At 40.4% G+C, this 12997-nt stretch overlaps 1 protein-coding gene across 1 annotated transcript in view; it reads right to left on the bottom strand.

Moving 5' to 3' along the window:
* The window catches only part of HAO2 (hydroxyacid oxidase 2 (long chain)), a 29723-nt gene extending 18295 nt beyond the window's left edge, over positions 1 to 11428 (bottom strand). The window contains exons 1-4 of the mRNA XM_006861305.1: positions 11292 to 11428; positions 9863 to 10014; positions 3856 to 4139; positions 2500 to 2709 (exon numbers count right to left, since the gene is read on the bottom strand). Of these exons, the coding sequence (XP_006861367.1) occupies positions 2500 to 2709; positions 3856 to 4139; positions 9863 to 10014; positions 11292 to 11422 (777 nt within the window). The 5' untranslated portion in view covers positions 11423 to 11428. The remainder of the gene's footprint in view (positions 1 to 2499; positions 2710 to 3855; positions 4140 to 9862; positions 10015 to 11291) is intronic.
* Positions 11429 to 12997: the final 1569 nt, after the last annotated feature.

Here is a 12997-nt window from a genome sequence, read left to right as displayed (position 1 = left end):
TTTAAAGCATTCAGTGTTCCCATGTTCTGTTCAAACAACTGCTTCTTGGTCCAGGTACAGATTCCTCATGAGCACAATTAAGTGTTCCGGGATGCTTATACTTCGCAATGTTGTCCATAGCTTGTCATGATCCACACAATCAAAAGCCTTTGTGTAGTTAATGAAGCACAGGTAAACATCTTTCTGATATACTCTGCTTTCAGCCAAGATCCATCGGACATCAACAATATCCCTGGTTCCATGGCCTCTTCTGAATCCAGCTTGAATCTCTAGAAGTTCTCTGTCAATGTATGATTGTAGCCGTTTTTGTATTACCTTTAGCAATGTATTACCTTATGCTGTGCATAAGGTTGCTAGGGGTCGGTACCGATTCGATGGCACCTAACAACAATAACAACACATACCATCAGGTACGTGAAGGGGATTATAATCATTGCAATGAAATGAAGTGTGAATTGTTGAATGTAAAACTGATAATCTGTCCTGTAAACCTTCACTCAATTCACAATTGAAAACTTAAAGAGGCAAAAAAAAAAAGAAGAAGAAGGCATACTCCTTGCTCTTCAGTTGGGCTTGTGATTTCTATCCCTGAGAGCCTGGAGGAGAGTATCAGGAGGGATTATCCCAAAAGCAAGGTAAGTTTATTACCAAGATGCAATCAAATCCATGTGAAATTGTTCGCTTTTGTTGTTATTAGGTACCATTGAGTCAGTTCTGACTCATAGTGACCTTATGCACAACAGAACTAAACACTGCTCCAACCTTGTGCCAGCCTCATAATTGTTGCTATACTTGAGCCCATTGCTGCTGCCACTGTGACAATCCATCTCACTGGGGGTCTTCCTTTTTTCCACTGACCCTCCACTTTACCAAGCATGATATCCTCCAGGGACTGGTCCCATCTGATAATAGATCTAAAGTGTGAGAGACAAAGTCTGGTCATCCTAATGTTTAAGGAGCATTCTGGCTGTAATTCTTCCAACACAGATTTGTTTGTTCTTTTGGCAGTCCACGGTACTTCTCATATTCTTCAGTACAGAATATTTACCCACCAGCTACTCCTTGGGAGAAAGATGTGGCTCTCTGCTTTCATAAAGATTTATAATCTCAGAAATCATTCACTACAGATTAGTAATTTAGCATAAGTAAACCCATGCTTACCTTGTTAACAGAATACTTCATCCCTGTTTATAATCCCAAATTTAGGGATTATAAATTTGAAAAGAGACTTTGATTCTATAGGAAAATACTGTGGGTGTATTCCCGTACATCTTCCCCTATCTGTTCAGTCTGTATGCCTACTTTGTACCTAATTGTCCACAGTTTTGCTCTTACTATTATTGAAGGATTATGTGAATACTTTTACCTTTCCTGTCTTTTCCTCTGTGAATATCCCAGTGACTTTCTAGCATATTATGCGGCCTCTTGAATGTTTCTTCAATCAAATCCTACCTTAACCACCTATTATAACTATGGTTAGCAACTCAGACAAGCTAACTAATGTTTCTAAACTACAGTATCCCCATCTTTAAAATAAAGATTAAAAATACCCATTTTGCAGATTATTGTGAGAATTAGAAATGATGTAAGTAAAATTTATAAAAACAACCTGACCCACACTAGGCTATTATTTATGATTTAAAAGCCCCTTAAATGCTGGCGTGGCATTGTGGGTTAATGTGCCAGACTGCAAAGCCATTTGAACTGCAAGGTCAGTGGTTCAAGCTCACTAGCTGCTCTTCAGAAACCCTATACAGGGTCGCTATGGGTTGGAATTGACTCAACGGCACTTAACAACAACAACAAAATGCTCATTGATGCTTTTGAGTTATGGTGTTGGAGGAGAATATTGAAAATGGCATGGGCTACCAAAATAACAAATAGATCCATTTTGGAAGAAGTGCAGCCAGAGTGCTCCCTGGAAGCCAAGATGGCCAAGCTTCGTCTTTCATACTTCGGACATATTGTCAGGAGGGAGCAAGTCCCTGGGAGAAAGATATCATTTTTGGTAAGGTGGAGGGTTAGAGAAAAAGAAGAAGACCCCCAATGAGATGGATTGGCCAAGTGGCAGCATCGATGGACTCAAGTGTGGCAACAGTAGTGAGGTTGGCCCAGGATCGGACAGTGTTTCGTTCTGCTGTGCATAAGGTTGCTATGGGTCAGTACCAACTTGATGGCACCTAACAACAACAACAAAATGCTCATGCTGCTAACTGAAAGGTCAGCAGTTCAAACCCACCATCCACTTCTTGGGAGAAAGCAGAGGCTCTTTGCTTCCATAAAAATTATTAGTCTCAGAAACCCTATATAGGGTTGCTATGAGCTGGAATAAACTCACAAAGGCAGTAAGTTTTTCTTGATTTGTTTGTATTGGTTTAAATATACATATATATTCTAACATATGTGGCAAGGAAAGGGACAATGTGTACCAAATTGCACAGAGTACCTTGCTTGTGGATACACATACATACACTCACTCCTGGAAGTTATTGTACTTACTGATGCGGCGACTTCATCTAGCTGTCTCCCACCATGGTTGGAAACAATAATGCCGTGGACATGGTGCTTCATTGCCAACTCTGCATCTTCTTTAGTCAGTATCCCTTTAAGGATGATGGGCAATTGAGTTATGCTCTGGAACCAAGAGAGATCATTCCAACAGATGGATGGGTCAACAGGAGTCATCTGGAGACGAGGTGTTGGATTTCTCTGTGGAAAATAGAAAGGGTCCTGAACTCCTTCAAAACTGCTTGACCTATACCAAAGATGAGACACATTTGAAAAACTGACATTTATAAACTCAGAAAGAGAATGTTTCTAGTTCCTTTTTCTAACAATTTTTATTTATTCATTAACCATTAGTCACAACCTTGCTCAAAAATTATGGCAGATGCTGGTGATACAAATATGAATAAGACACAGTTCTGACTTTAAAAGAACTCAGAGTATAGTAAATGAAATAGATAAGCAAAATCATTTAAATTTTGATGTGTTATGGTTGAAATGTATACAGCATATCAGAACTAAGTAATACTTGAATAATCTTAAAACAGCTATTACACAATTTACCTTTGTTTCATTATGTGCAGAAAGTACCCATAAACCACAGGGTTTATGATAAGGTTTCCAGAAACCTCAAGGTCAATTTGTGGCTGAAGCTTGGAACAATTGAACCACTTGGCTGTCCATCAAATCTATCCATTTGTTGTGAATGTTTTCATCACTATCTCTATTGTAGTCAGTGGAATTTAACTTTGCTATTTCTTTCTCTATCCTGGCCACTCTGATTCATTTTAAGATGTGCTGGCTTCTAGTTTAGAGATTTCAAAGAGGTGTGATGTGGTGTTGTGGTTCTATCTGGATGAGTTCTAAATATGCAGAGACACTGGCTCATCCTTTAGCATGGTGGGGCCCGGACTGGGAGCATCCTCTTCACATTGTCAGCTTGTCTAAATATTCCATAAGGTTTAAACACTTGGAAGAACTTTAGTTTGCTTTCCTATTCCCTGCAAAAGTCTCTCCTACTTATTTCCTTTGTCACCAATTCAACTTTTTAACAGGTGTACAACTTATTGATAATAATAATTTTTCCTTTTCTTAGTATCTAGTCTTGAACAGAAACTTGGGCAGCTATTGGGGTGAGAATATTGTATCTTATATTTTGTTTGCCTGGAACCTCTGGGGAGCAGGGCCCACATGTTGTTGTTTGAACTTCTGCATCCCCAGTGCCTAGTACAGAACAGGCAGTCACACAATGCTTGTGGAAGAAACAAAGGAAATGAAGGGAAGAAAGGAAAAGAGCGGGAAGGACATTTGCCTGTAAAATCTACCCATTGAATCCGGTACCTTTCCTACCTCTTTAGGAGATCGAAGATCCTTTAGCAATAAGTTTGTCTTCAAGTCCAAATTGTTTCGAATGTCCTGTCTCCTGTTGCCAGCTACGGGCACATCCACAGTGATTACTAAAGCTTTGAAACCCAGGGATTCTGCCCTGTGAATTAGCTGTTTGTTTAACTGCCGGTCTGGCTGTGCATAGAGTTGGAACCATCGGAGGCCTCTTGGGGCAGCAGTAGCAATGTCTTCAAAGCTGCAGGAGGCATATGTGCTAGTGATATAGCAGATGTCAGCTGCTTGGGCAGCTGAAAAGCAAAGGACACAATATAGGTTGGAAGGCAGGGGTGGGAAGCCCTAGGAGTCTGTGTTGACTCTGGTAAGTTTGCCCTGTGAGTAGAAATAAAGCTTGGCTTCATTCTGCTTCCCTGAAGGGCAGAGATAACAAATGGCTTAATTAGATTAGGAGGCATAGAGACATTTGGGTTCTCCTCTGTATAACCTTGATAATACCCATTGTTTATTGTTAGGCACAATATAGTTTGTTCTGCCTCACAGTGACCCTATGCATGATAATACCCACATGCTAGAACAAAACATTTCAACCTACAGATGTCATTTCATGTATAGAACCATATTGGCCACATTGTGCATTTCAGGCAGCAAGTGGACTTCTTGGTATCTACTTAATGAACTAGAAGGAATTAGAGGGCAGAGGATAAGGACATGTAATTCCTTTAGAGAAAGTTGAGTTTTGTGGTGGCAAAAGCATGGTATCTGAAATTAGAGGAATACTAGTACTAGCATTTCTTAGCTGTGTGGACTTGAATGTTATTTTCTTTATTTGTAACGTGAAAGAAATAATAATAACTGTCTTATAAGATTATTAGGAGATTAAATACAATACTAGATATGGGAACACTCTTTTAATTGCAAAGTGATGTTCTGTACAAATGCTGGTGATGATGAGTCCGATGATGGCTGATGATGGTGGTGACACTGATGCTGGGCTGAATTGCATATTTCTCATTTCCTATTCTAATTGTTTTTAGTGGAATTTTCCAATACGTTAATTTCCCAGAAGGCTCACTACCATTCTACAATCTATGCACAGAGAATTTGTTCTAATCCCAAACTAATATTTTCTTCACTCTTTTTTCCTCTGAATGGGGGAAACCAAGAGTTGTTCTTAGATGGCACACTTTTAAGATCCCAGTTGCTACTCACCGAAGTAGAATGTAGAACATTTTCTTTGTGGACTATGTTGTGCCAATTGATCTTGATGTCCCCCAAGATTATGGTCCTGAACTCTTAGACCCAGTGATTCATTTCTTCAAGGTATCTGATTATAGTTAAGAAGTTTTCCTAACTTTGCTCCCTGTGGCAGCTCCAAAAGACAAAGTCAGGTATTATAAGGAAATGTGCAAAGATCTGGAGTTGGAGAACCAAAAGGGAAAAATAAGCTCAACATTTCTCAAGTTGAAAGAACTCAGGAAAAAACTCAAGCCTCTACTTGAAATACTGATGGATTATATTGGCAAACTACTGAATGATGCAGAAATCATCAAAAGAAGATGGAAGAAATACACAAGAGTCACTGTACCAAAAAGAAATGGTCAGTGTTCAATCATTTCAAGAGGTAGCATATGATCAAGAGCTAATGGTATTGAAGGAGGAAGTCCAAGGTTCATGAAGGCATTGGCAAAGAACAAGGCTCAGGGAATTGATGGAATACAAATTGAAATCTTACAACAGACTGATGCAGCACAGGAGGCACTCACTTATCTATGCCAAGAAGTTTGGAAGACAGCTACCTGGCTAACTGGTTGGAAGAGACCCATTGTTGTGCTTATTCCAAAGAGAGGTGACCCAATGGAATGTGCAAAGCATAGGACAGTATCATTGATATCACTTGCAAGTAAAATTTTGCTAAAGATAATTTTAAAATGACTGTAGCAGTACATTGACATGACGGGGAGCTTCCAGATATTCAAGTCAGATTCAGATGAGGATGGGAAATGAGGGCTATCATTGGGGACATCAAATGGATCTTGGCTAAAAGCAGAGAATACCAGAAAGATGTTTACCTGTGCTTTATTGGCTGAGTAAGAGTTTTTGACTGTGTGGATCATGACAAGCTATGGACAACATTGTGGAGAATGAGCTCTGGAATGCCTAATTGTCCTCTTGGAGAGTCTGAATATAAACCAAGAGCAGATGTTTGAACAGAACAAGGGAAAACCAAGTGGTTTAAAATTAGGAAAAGTGTGTGCTATTCTTTCACTATACTTGTTCAATCTGTATGCTGAGAAAACTGTCCAAGAAGCTGGATTATATGAAGAGGAGTATGGCATCAGGATTGGAGGAAGTCTTGTTAACAACCTGCAATAGGCAGATGATGTAACCTTGCTCACTGAAAGTGAATAGGACTTAAAATACTTCTTGATGAAGATCAAAGATTTAATCTATATTTCAATGAAAAGAAAACAAAAATTTTCACAACTGGACCAATAAACAACATCATGCTGAATGAGAAGATATTGAAATGGTCAAAGACTTCAGTTTGCTTAGACACACCATTGGTAATATTGGAAGTAGCAGTTAAGGAATCAAGTGACATATTGCATTGGGCAGGTCTGCTGTACAAGATGTCTTTGAAGTGTTCAAGATCAAAGATGTCAGTTTGAGGACTGGTGTGTGCCTGACCCAAGCAATTGTATTTTCAGTGGCCTCATATGCATGTGAAAGTTGGACAGCGAATAAAGAAGAACATAGAAGAATTGATACATTTGAGTTATGGTGTTGGAGAAGAATATAAAATGGCCTGACAGAAGAACAAACACATCTGTGTTGGAAGAAGTACAGCCAGAATGCTCCTTAGAAGCCAAGATGGCTAGTCTGTCTCTCATACTTTGGACATAGTATCAGGAGGGACCAGTCCCTGGAGAAGAACATCTTGTTCGGTAAAGTGGAGGGACAGCAAAAAAAAGGAAGACCCCCCCCCCAACAAGATGGATTGGCACAGTGGCAGCAGCAATGGGCTCGACTGTAGCAGCAATTTGAAGATGGCACAAGACCAGGCAGTATTTTATTTTGCTGTACATAGGGTCACAATGAATCGAAGCCTACTGAACAACACCTAACAACAACAACATGATCTACTATTTTCATGGATACATTTGCAGCACACATAAATATATATGTAGAAATATTCTCTGTCAAATGTATATATATTCTTCAGTATAGTCTGAGTCACTTTCCCACCCCCATTCAGCTTGCATATCGATGTGTCCACTCGTAGAGTATTGTTACTACTGTTATTGGAGGATGGTATGTGTAATAATACTTACTTCTGTTGCCTTTCAAAGATACATAGAAACAATTTGTCCAAATGACTAATGGATCATGCAAACCTCAGCCTCCACAACCCTGAGAACTAAAGAGATCTATGGAACCCAACAACCACTACTGACGGCTCTAAAAGGGATCACATTATAAGGTACTGTATAGAATGGGAGAAAACTGCAAAACAAAACTCAAAATTATAAAGAAAAAACCAGCCTTACTAGTCTGATGGACATTAGTGGTACCCCAAGATGATAGCTTTTGGTCACTCTTTAATCCTGGAACTAAATTCACCCCTGTGGCTCAAACTTCAGTGAAATGATATGTCTATAGGGTGAACAGTAACACCAACGGGGTCCACTCCTTAGAATAATCAATCATTTGAGACCAAAAGATAATCATTTACATAGAGGCAAAGTTCAGAAGACAGAAAGGGATAAGAAAGGAGGACAAATGGAAAAGGAAAACCCAGAAGGTGTGAAACAAATGTATATGAATTTTTTCATGAAAAATTGATTTCCTCTGTAAACTTTCAAACCAAATCATAATAAAAGGTAAAAAAAAAAAAATAGTGGTTTTTCTAATTTCTAATATCAACAGGATTTATCCCATTATTTTGAAACTCTCCCAAGCAACACATGAAGATGTCGTAAATTGGTAATATTTCAGGCTAGCCAGGTTTGGTACCTAACCCCACTTTCAGGTCTAGGTTTCCTGGATTCATAGCTTCCTTCATTAAAGAGTCAGAGCAAAAGACTGCAGGGAAGCCCTGGGTATCATGTAAGATAGATAGTACAAAGGAGTTATAGGAACATTTTCATCTTTTTCTCTTCTGTTTTATTCTATTTTTATTTTTTGGTGGTCATAGGGGCAGATTGCATTAGACATATCTGCTGCAAAATACTTCTTTAAAGTGTTAAAAAGCAAAAATGTAACTTTGAGGACTAAGGTGTACCTGTCCCAAACCATGATATTTTTAATCCCTCATATGCATGTGAAAGTTTGGCAATGAATTAGGAAGACCAAAGAAGAATTGATGCTTTGGGATTATGGTATTGGTAAAGACTGTTGACTGACCTCCGGAAAAGCTAGTACCTCATGGTTTGTGTATGTGTTCTTCCTCCAAGAACAGCCAGCTGTAAAGTCTCACCCAAATCACACACATACACACAGACACACAAATCACAAGGTACTAGTCAGTTCCCAAAATAAAATACCTTTGGCTTAAAAAGAAAAACGTGAACTGTGAGACAAACACAAGGCACATATATGAGGATGCTTTATCTGACTCTTAACACAACAGCAAAGTGTCATAGAATTAGTTTCCAGGGATGTATTTATGGAGTAAATAAACCTTGTGGAATAAGCATGGTTCAGTAATATAGACACCAAGCAATTTGTGAAAAAATCAAAGGAACAAAAAGAAGTACAGTCAGAATACTTCTCAGAAATGAGAATGGCTAGTCTCCATCTCAAGTATGTTGGATATGTTATCAGGACTATTATGCTTGTTAGAGCAGAGGGAATGCAGAAGAGAGAAAGACCCTCAGAGAGGGACTGACACAGTGGCTACAACAGTGGACTTAAGCAGGGCAGTAATTGTGAGGATGGTGCAGGGCTGGGCCATGTTTTGTTCTGTTCATCTATGGGTCAGAACCAACTTCTGGGCACCTAACCTAAGGGGTGAAGAGAATGGAAAACTACAAGGAAGCAGGCATAAAACAACTAGAAACATTTTGTCAAACAAGATGAGAAGGTCAACTGGCAAAAAAGGAAATGAACTATTTGTTAAGAGTAGCTGCCAAGGACTTCACTTCATGATTTTCTCCTCACTCTAAATTTAGAGGGGCCAAAGAGCCCTTCCCTTGGGGCTGCATGGAGCATCCCCTTCCTCAAATACAATGTGAGTCAGAAGGGTCTGACTTTTCCAAGGGTAGTTTGGTGTAATTTTTAGCATCCTCCTAATAATAAAGGGAGTTTTGGTGTACAACTCTGGATTAATGCGCCAGACTGCAAAGCCGTTTGAACTGCAAGGTCCGTGGTTCAAGCTCACCAGCTGCTCCTCGGAAACCCTATACAGGGTCGTTATGGGTCAAAACCGAATCAATGACACTTAACAACAACAACAATAATCAGGAGTCCTGATGTAGCAGTGCAGGATAAGCACTGGACCACAAGGCCGGTTTGAACCATAAGGTAGGCATTTCAAGCTTACCAGCCACTTCTCAGAAACCTTACACAGGGTCTCTATGAGATGGAACTGATTCAACGACAACCTATTTATCAGCAAGTTGCTCTAGTGGCTCAATGGTTAAGTGCTTAGCTGCTGATGTGAAGTTCAGAGATTCAAATCCACCAAGCACTCCACAGTTCCATAAAATCTCCCATAAAGATTCCAGCCTCAGAAACCCTTTGTGACAGTTCTACTCATTTATAGGGTCTGCATGAATTGGAATCAGCGTGTCTCTTCCACTCTGACGACACTTTATAATGGAATATGGATGTTTTGTCAAATGTCAGTGAAATTTTATACAAATGTAAATATTTCCTTTCCCATCCTCCCCAATTCCAACCAGATTACTGTCCCTCAGCCCCTTCTGTGCAGAAATCTTGCTGTTGTCTGCCACTGCCTCCTGTACCTGTATATGCCTCTGGGAAGGGAGTCTCCAACGGGGTTGGCCCATACCTCTGGCTGTGCTCATTTCTCCATCTGGCCAGGTGAGGCAGTGGAAACCTGTTGGTGCGATGCCAATGGGGGCACTGATCTCCTTCCCTTGGATCGTGGTCCTGGTGTCCACTTCTGACACATCTCTTAGAAACCGTGGGCGGAGACGGATTCTGTGTTAGACAACAAAGATGTTTTCTTTTGGTGGGTTTCACTCTCCAGAATGGAGATGCTGTCTGGGCCTGGGTACTTCATTTCTGAGTAGGCCTTAGCCAGATAGGTCCCCAGAAACCTATGGCGCGCTCAGTTGTCTTATTGCTAATTAAGTAACATAGACCCGGATGGAAGCTCACCTCTCCTGGAACTGCCCTCTAGCACTCTATTTCACATTAACCTGCTTTGTCTGAAACCCTGGTGCACACATGCTCTCCACCATGCCCTGCTTTGCTTTTGAGCTGTGCTTTTCTGACTGGACTCTTTGTACTTGGAGGGGCTGATGGGTTCAACATAAGAAGGTCTATGAAGAAAGTGAATAGGCATAAAGAGTTCTGGGCTCTTGCACTTGCAGGTTAGAAACAATTTCCAAAAAGTGAGTAAGGCCACTGAAAGTGGAAGAATTCCAGATACTGACCATAATTTTTTTCAATTATTATTTTCTGAAAAATTTGAATTTCATATAAATTTTACATGTCACAATTTTTTATTCTTCTTTTGTTTTTGTTTTCCTCCCCAACCATTAAACAGCAAACAAAGATGTCTTTGGTTTGTGAACCATACAAAAACTGGCAGAGGGCTAGATTTAGCCTGTGGACCATTGTTGGTGGACTCCTGCTCTTCCCTCTTGTCGTATTTTATCCCTACGACTCCTTGAGTCTCCATATTTCCTCTCTTCTGCCTTACATTTTCTCCTCCGAGCTGGAAGTTCAGGAATACAGGAAAGAGATTTAAGCCCACCTAACAGTCTTCTCCCTGCCTGGGTAACTTTGATCTCTAGGAATCTTGTTCTGTCTTGTCAGGTTGCAAAGGTTCTGGGATACTATGACACACTAGTTTCACAGAAGCGCTAAGAAAAATCCCCTCTCATCCATCCCCCATCCGTGTTGTTGTCAGTGTGTGCCATTGAGTCAATTCTGACTCATAACTACCATATAGAACAGGGTAGAACAGCCCTATATGGTGTCCTAGGCTGAAAGCTTTACAGGAGTAGATCATCATCAAGTCATTTCTCCCACAAAGGTGCTGGTGGATTCCAACTGCTGACCTTTCAGTAAAGAGTCAAGTGCTTTAACCATTGTGCCACCAGGGTGCCTTTCTCTCATCATTACTTTCCCCACCAAAACCCAATAATTTTCTTTATCAAATCTCAAGTGTACTGTGTTCTTTGGGCACAGAAACCATAGCGCTTTCAACCAGTGCATCTTAGCTTAACAACAGAATGGAGACTTCAGACCTTTTAAATGCTGCAATGTTGTCATCCCTTGTGAAGCAATCATCAGCTCCTCCGTCAATAAAATCCCAAGTTGATTTTGATAGACGCTCCCGTGCATGTGCCTGAAAGTCTGCCAAACACACCAAGGACATTTCTGTACCTTGAAAGTAAAAACAAGAAGCCCAGCAAGAACACTTTAGATGCAGACAAGAGGGTGAAGGGAGAAGATACAGTCTGCATCTGTTTGGATCCAATATCCATCCCCCTGATGGGATCACCACATCAGAAAGCAGGAATCCATGACCCTCCCCTCCATCCTCTCCCCCATCAATCCCAAACCCTGACTCTTCAGTCTTCTAAATATCCCTCATTCTGCTCACTGCTTCAGATCAAATTGAGGCTCCCCTACCTCTTGTAGGATTATTGCAAAAATTCCTGATTCATTTTCCATCTCATCTCCCTCCAGCTTCAGGTGATCTTTCTAAAGTGCAAGTCTGATGATTCCCCTTGTCTTTCAAAGCACCTACGTCATTGCCTTCCCAGCCTTCCCAGACCTGGCTTACCCTTCCTCACCAGCTTTATCTCATAGTGGCCTTTCCTTGCACTTGTTATTCAAGTTGCTACTTGCATTTCCTGAGCACAACAAATGACTGGTTTCATACCTTTGTTTCATTTTTCAAAGAAATTCTTCAGGGTGGAAAAACTACTCCTGGGAACTCCCAGGAACCACTGCATAAATGAGTTGCCTGGAACTATGGGTGATGTGGGAGAGGGCACTGATTTCTGGGGACTCTTTGCTGGGTCATAGATCATGTCTCATAGTATTAGTGTTATTTTAGGTGTCTTTGAGTCAGTTTCAACTCACCGGGAATCCTATGTACAATAGAATGAAACACTGCCCAGTCCTGCACCATCCTAGCAATCATTGCTATGCTGGAGTCAACTGTTGCAACCATTGTGGAAGCCTATGAGGATCTTCTATTCTTTGATATTGCTGTTATTGTTAGCTGCCAGCCAGTCAGTGCTGACTCATAGTGACATCATGCACAATAGAACAAAATACGGCCCAGCCCTGTGCCAACCTCACAATTGTTGCTATGCTTGAGTTCGTTGCTGCTACCACTGTGCCAGTCTGTCTCATTGTGGAGCTTCCTCTTTTTAATTGACTCTTTACTTTACCAAGCCTAATGTCCTTCTCCAGGGACTGATCTCTCCTGACAATATGGCCAAAGTATGAAAGGCAAAGTTCGGCTATCCTGGTTTCTAAGAGCATTCTGGTTGTAATTCTTCCAATACAGATTTGTTTCTTCTTCTGGTAGCACACGGTACTTTTAATATTCTTCTCTAACACCATAATTCAAATCCATCAATTCTTCTACAGTCAACTTTATTGATTGTCCAACTTTCACATGCATATGAGATTATTGAAAATACCACGGCTTGAGTCAGGCAAACCTTAGTCCTCAAATTGTTCAAGTCTTTGTTCTTGAACACTTTAAAGAGGTCTTGTGCAGCAGATTTGCTTAATGCAATACATCATTTGATTTCTTGACTGCTACTTCCCAGAGTGTTGCTGGTCGATCCAAGCAAAATGAAGTTTATTTAAAAAATGTTTTATTGTGAATTATGTGACAGTTTACATGGGAGAACATTAGCTTTACATTCATCCTATCGTATATTGTTTCACTGCCATGGTCACAATCCCTCCATGCATCATCAACCAACCA

Source organism: Chrysochloris asiatica, unplaced genomic scaffold, assembly GCF_000296735.1.
Source record: "Chrysochloris asiatica unplaced genomic scaffold, ChrAsi1.0 scaffold00042, whole genome shotgun sequence".
NCBI classification, from domain to species: Eukaryota; Metazoa; Chordata; class Mammalia; order Afrosoricida; family Chrysochloridae; genus Chrysochloris; species Chrysochloris asiatica.
Note: the sequence above shows the minus strand (reverse complement) of the source record. Positions and strands in the feature narration are given on the sequence as shown.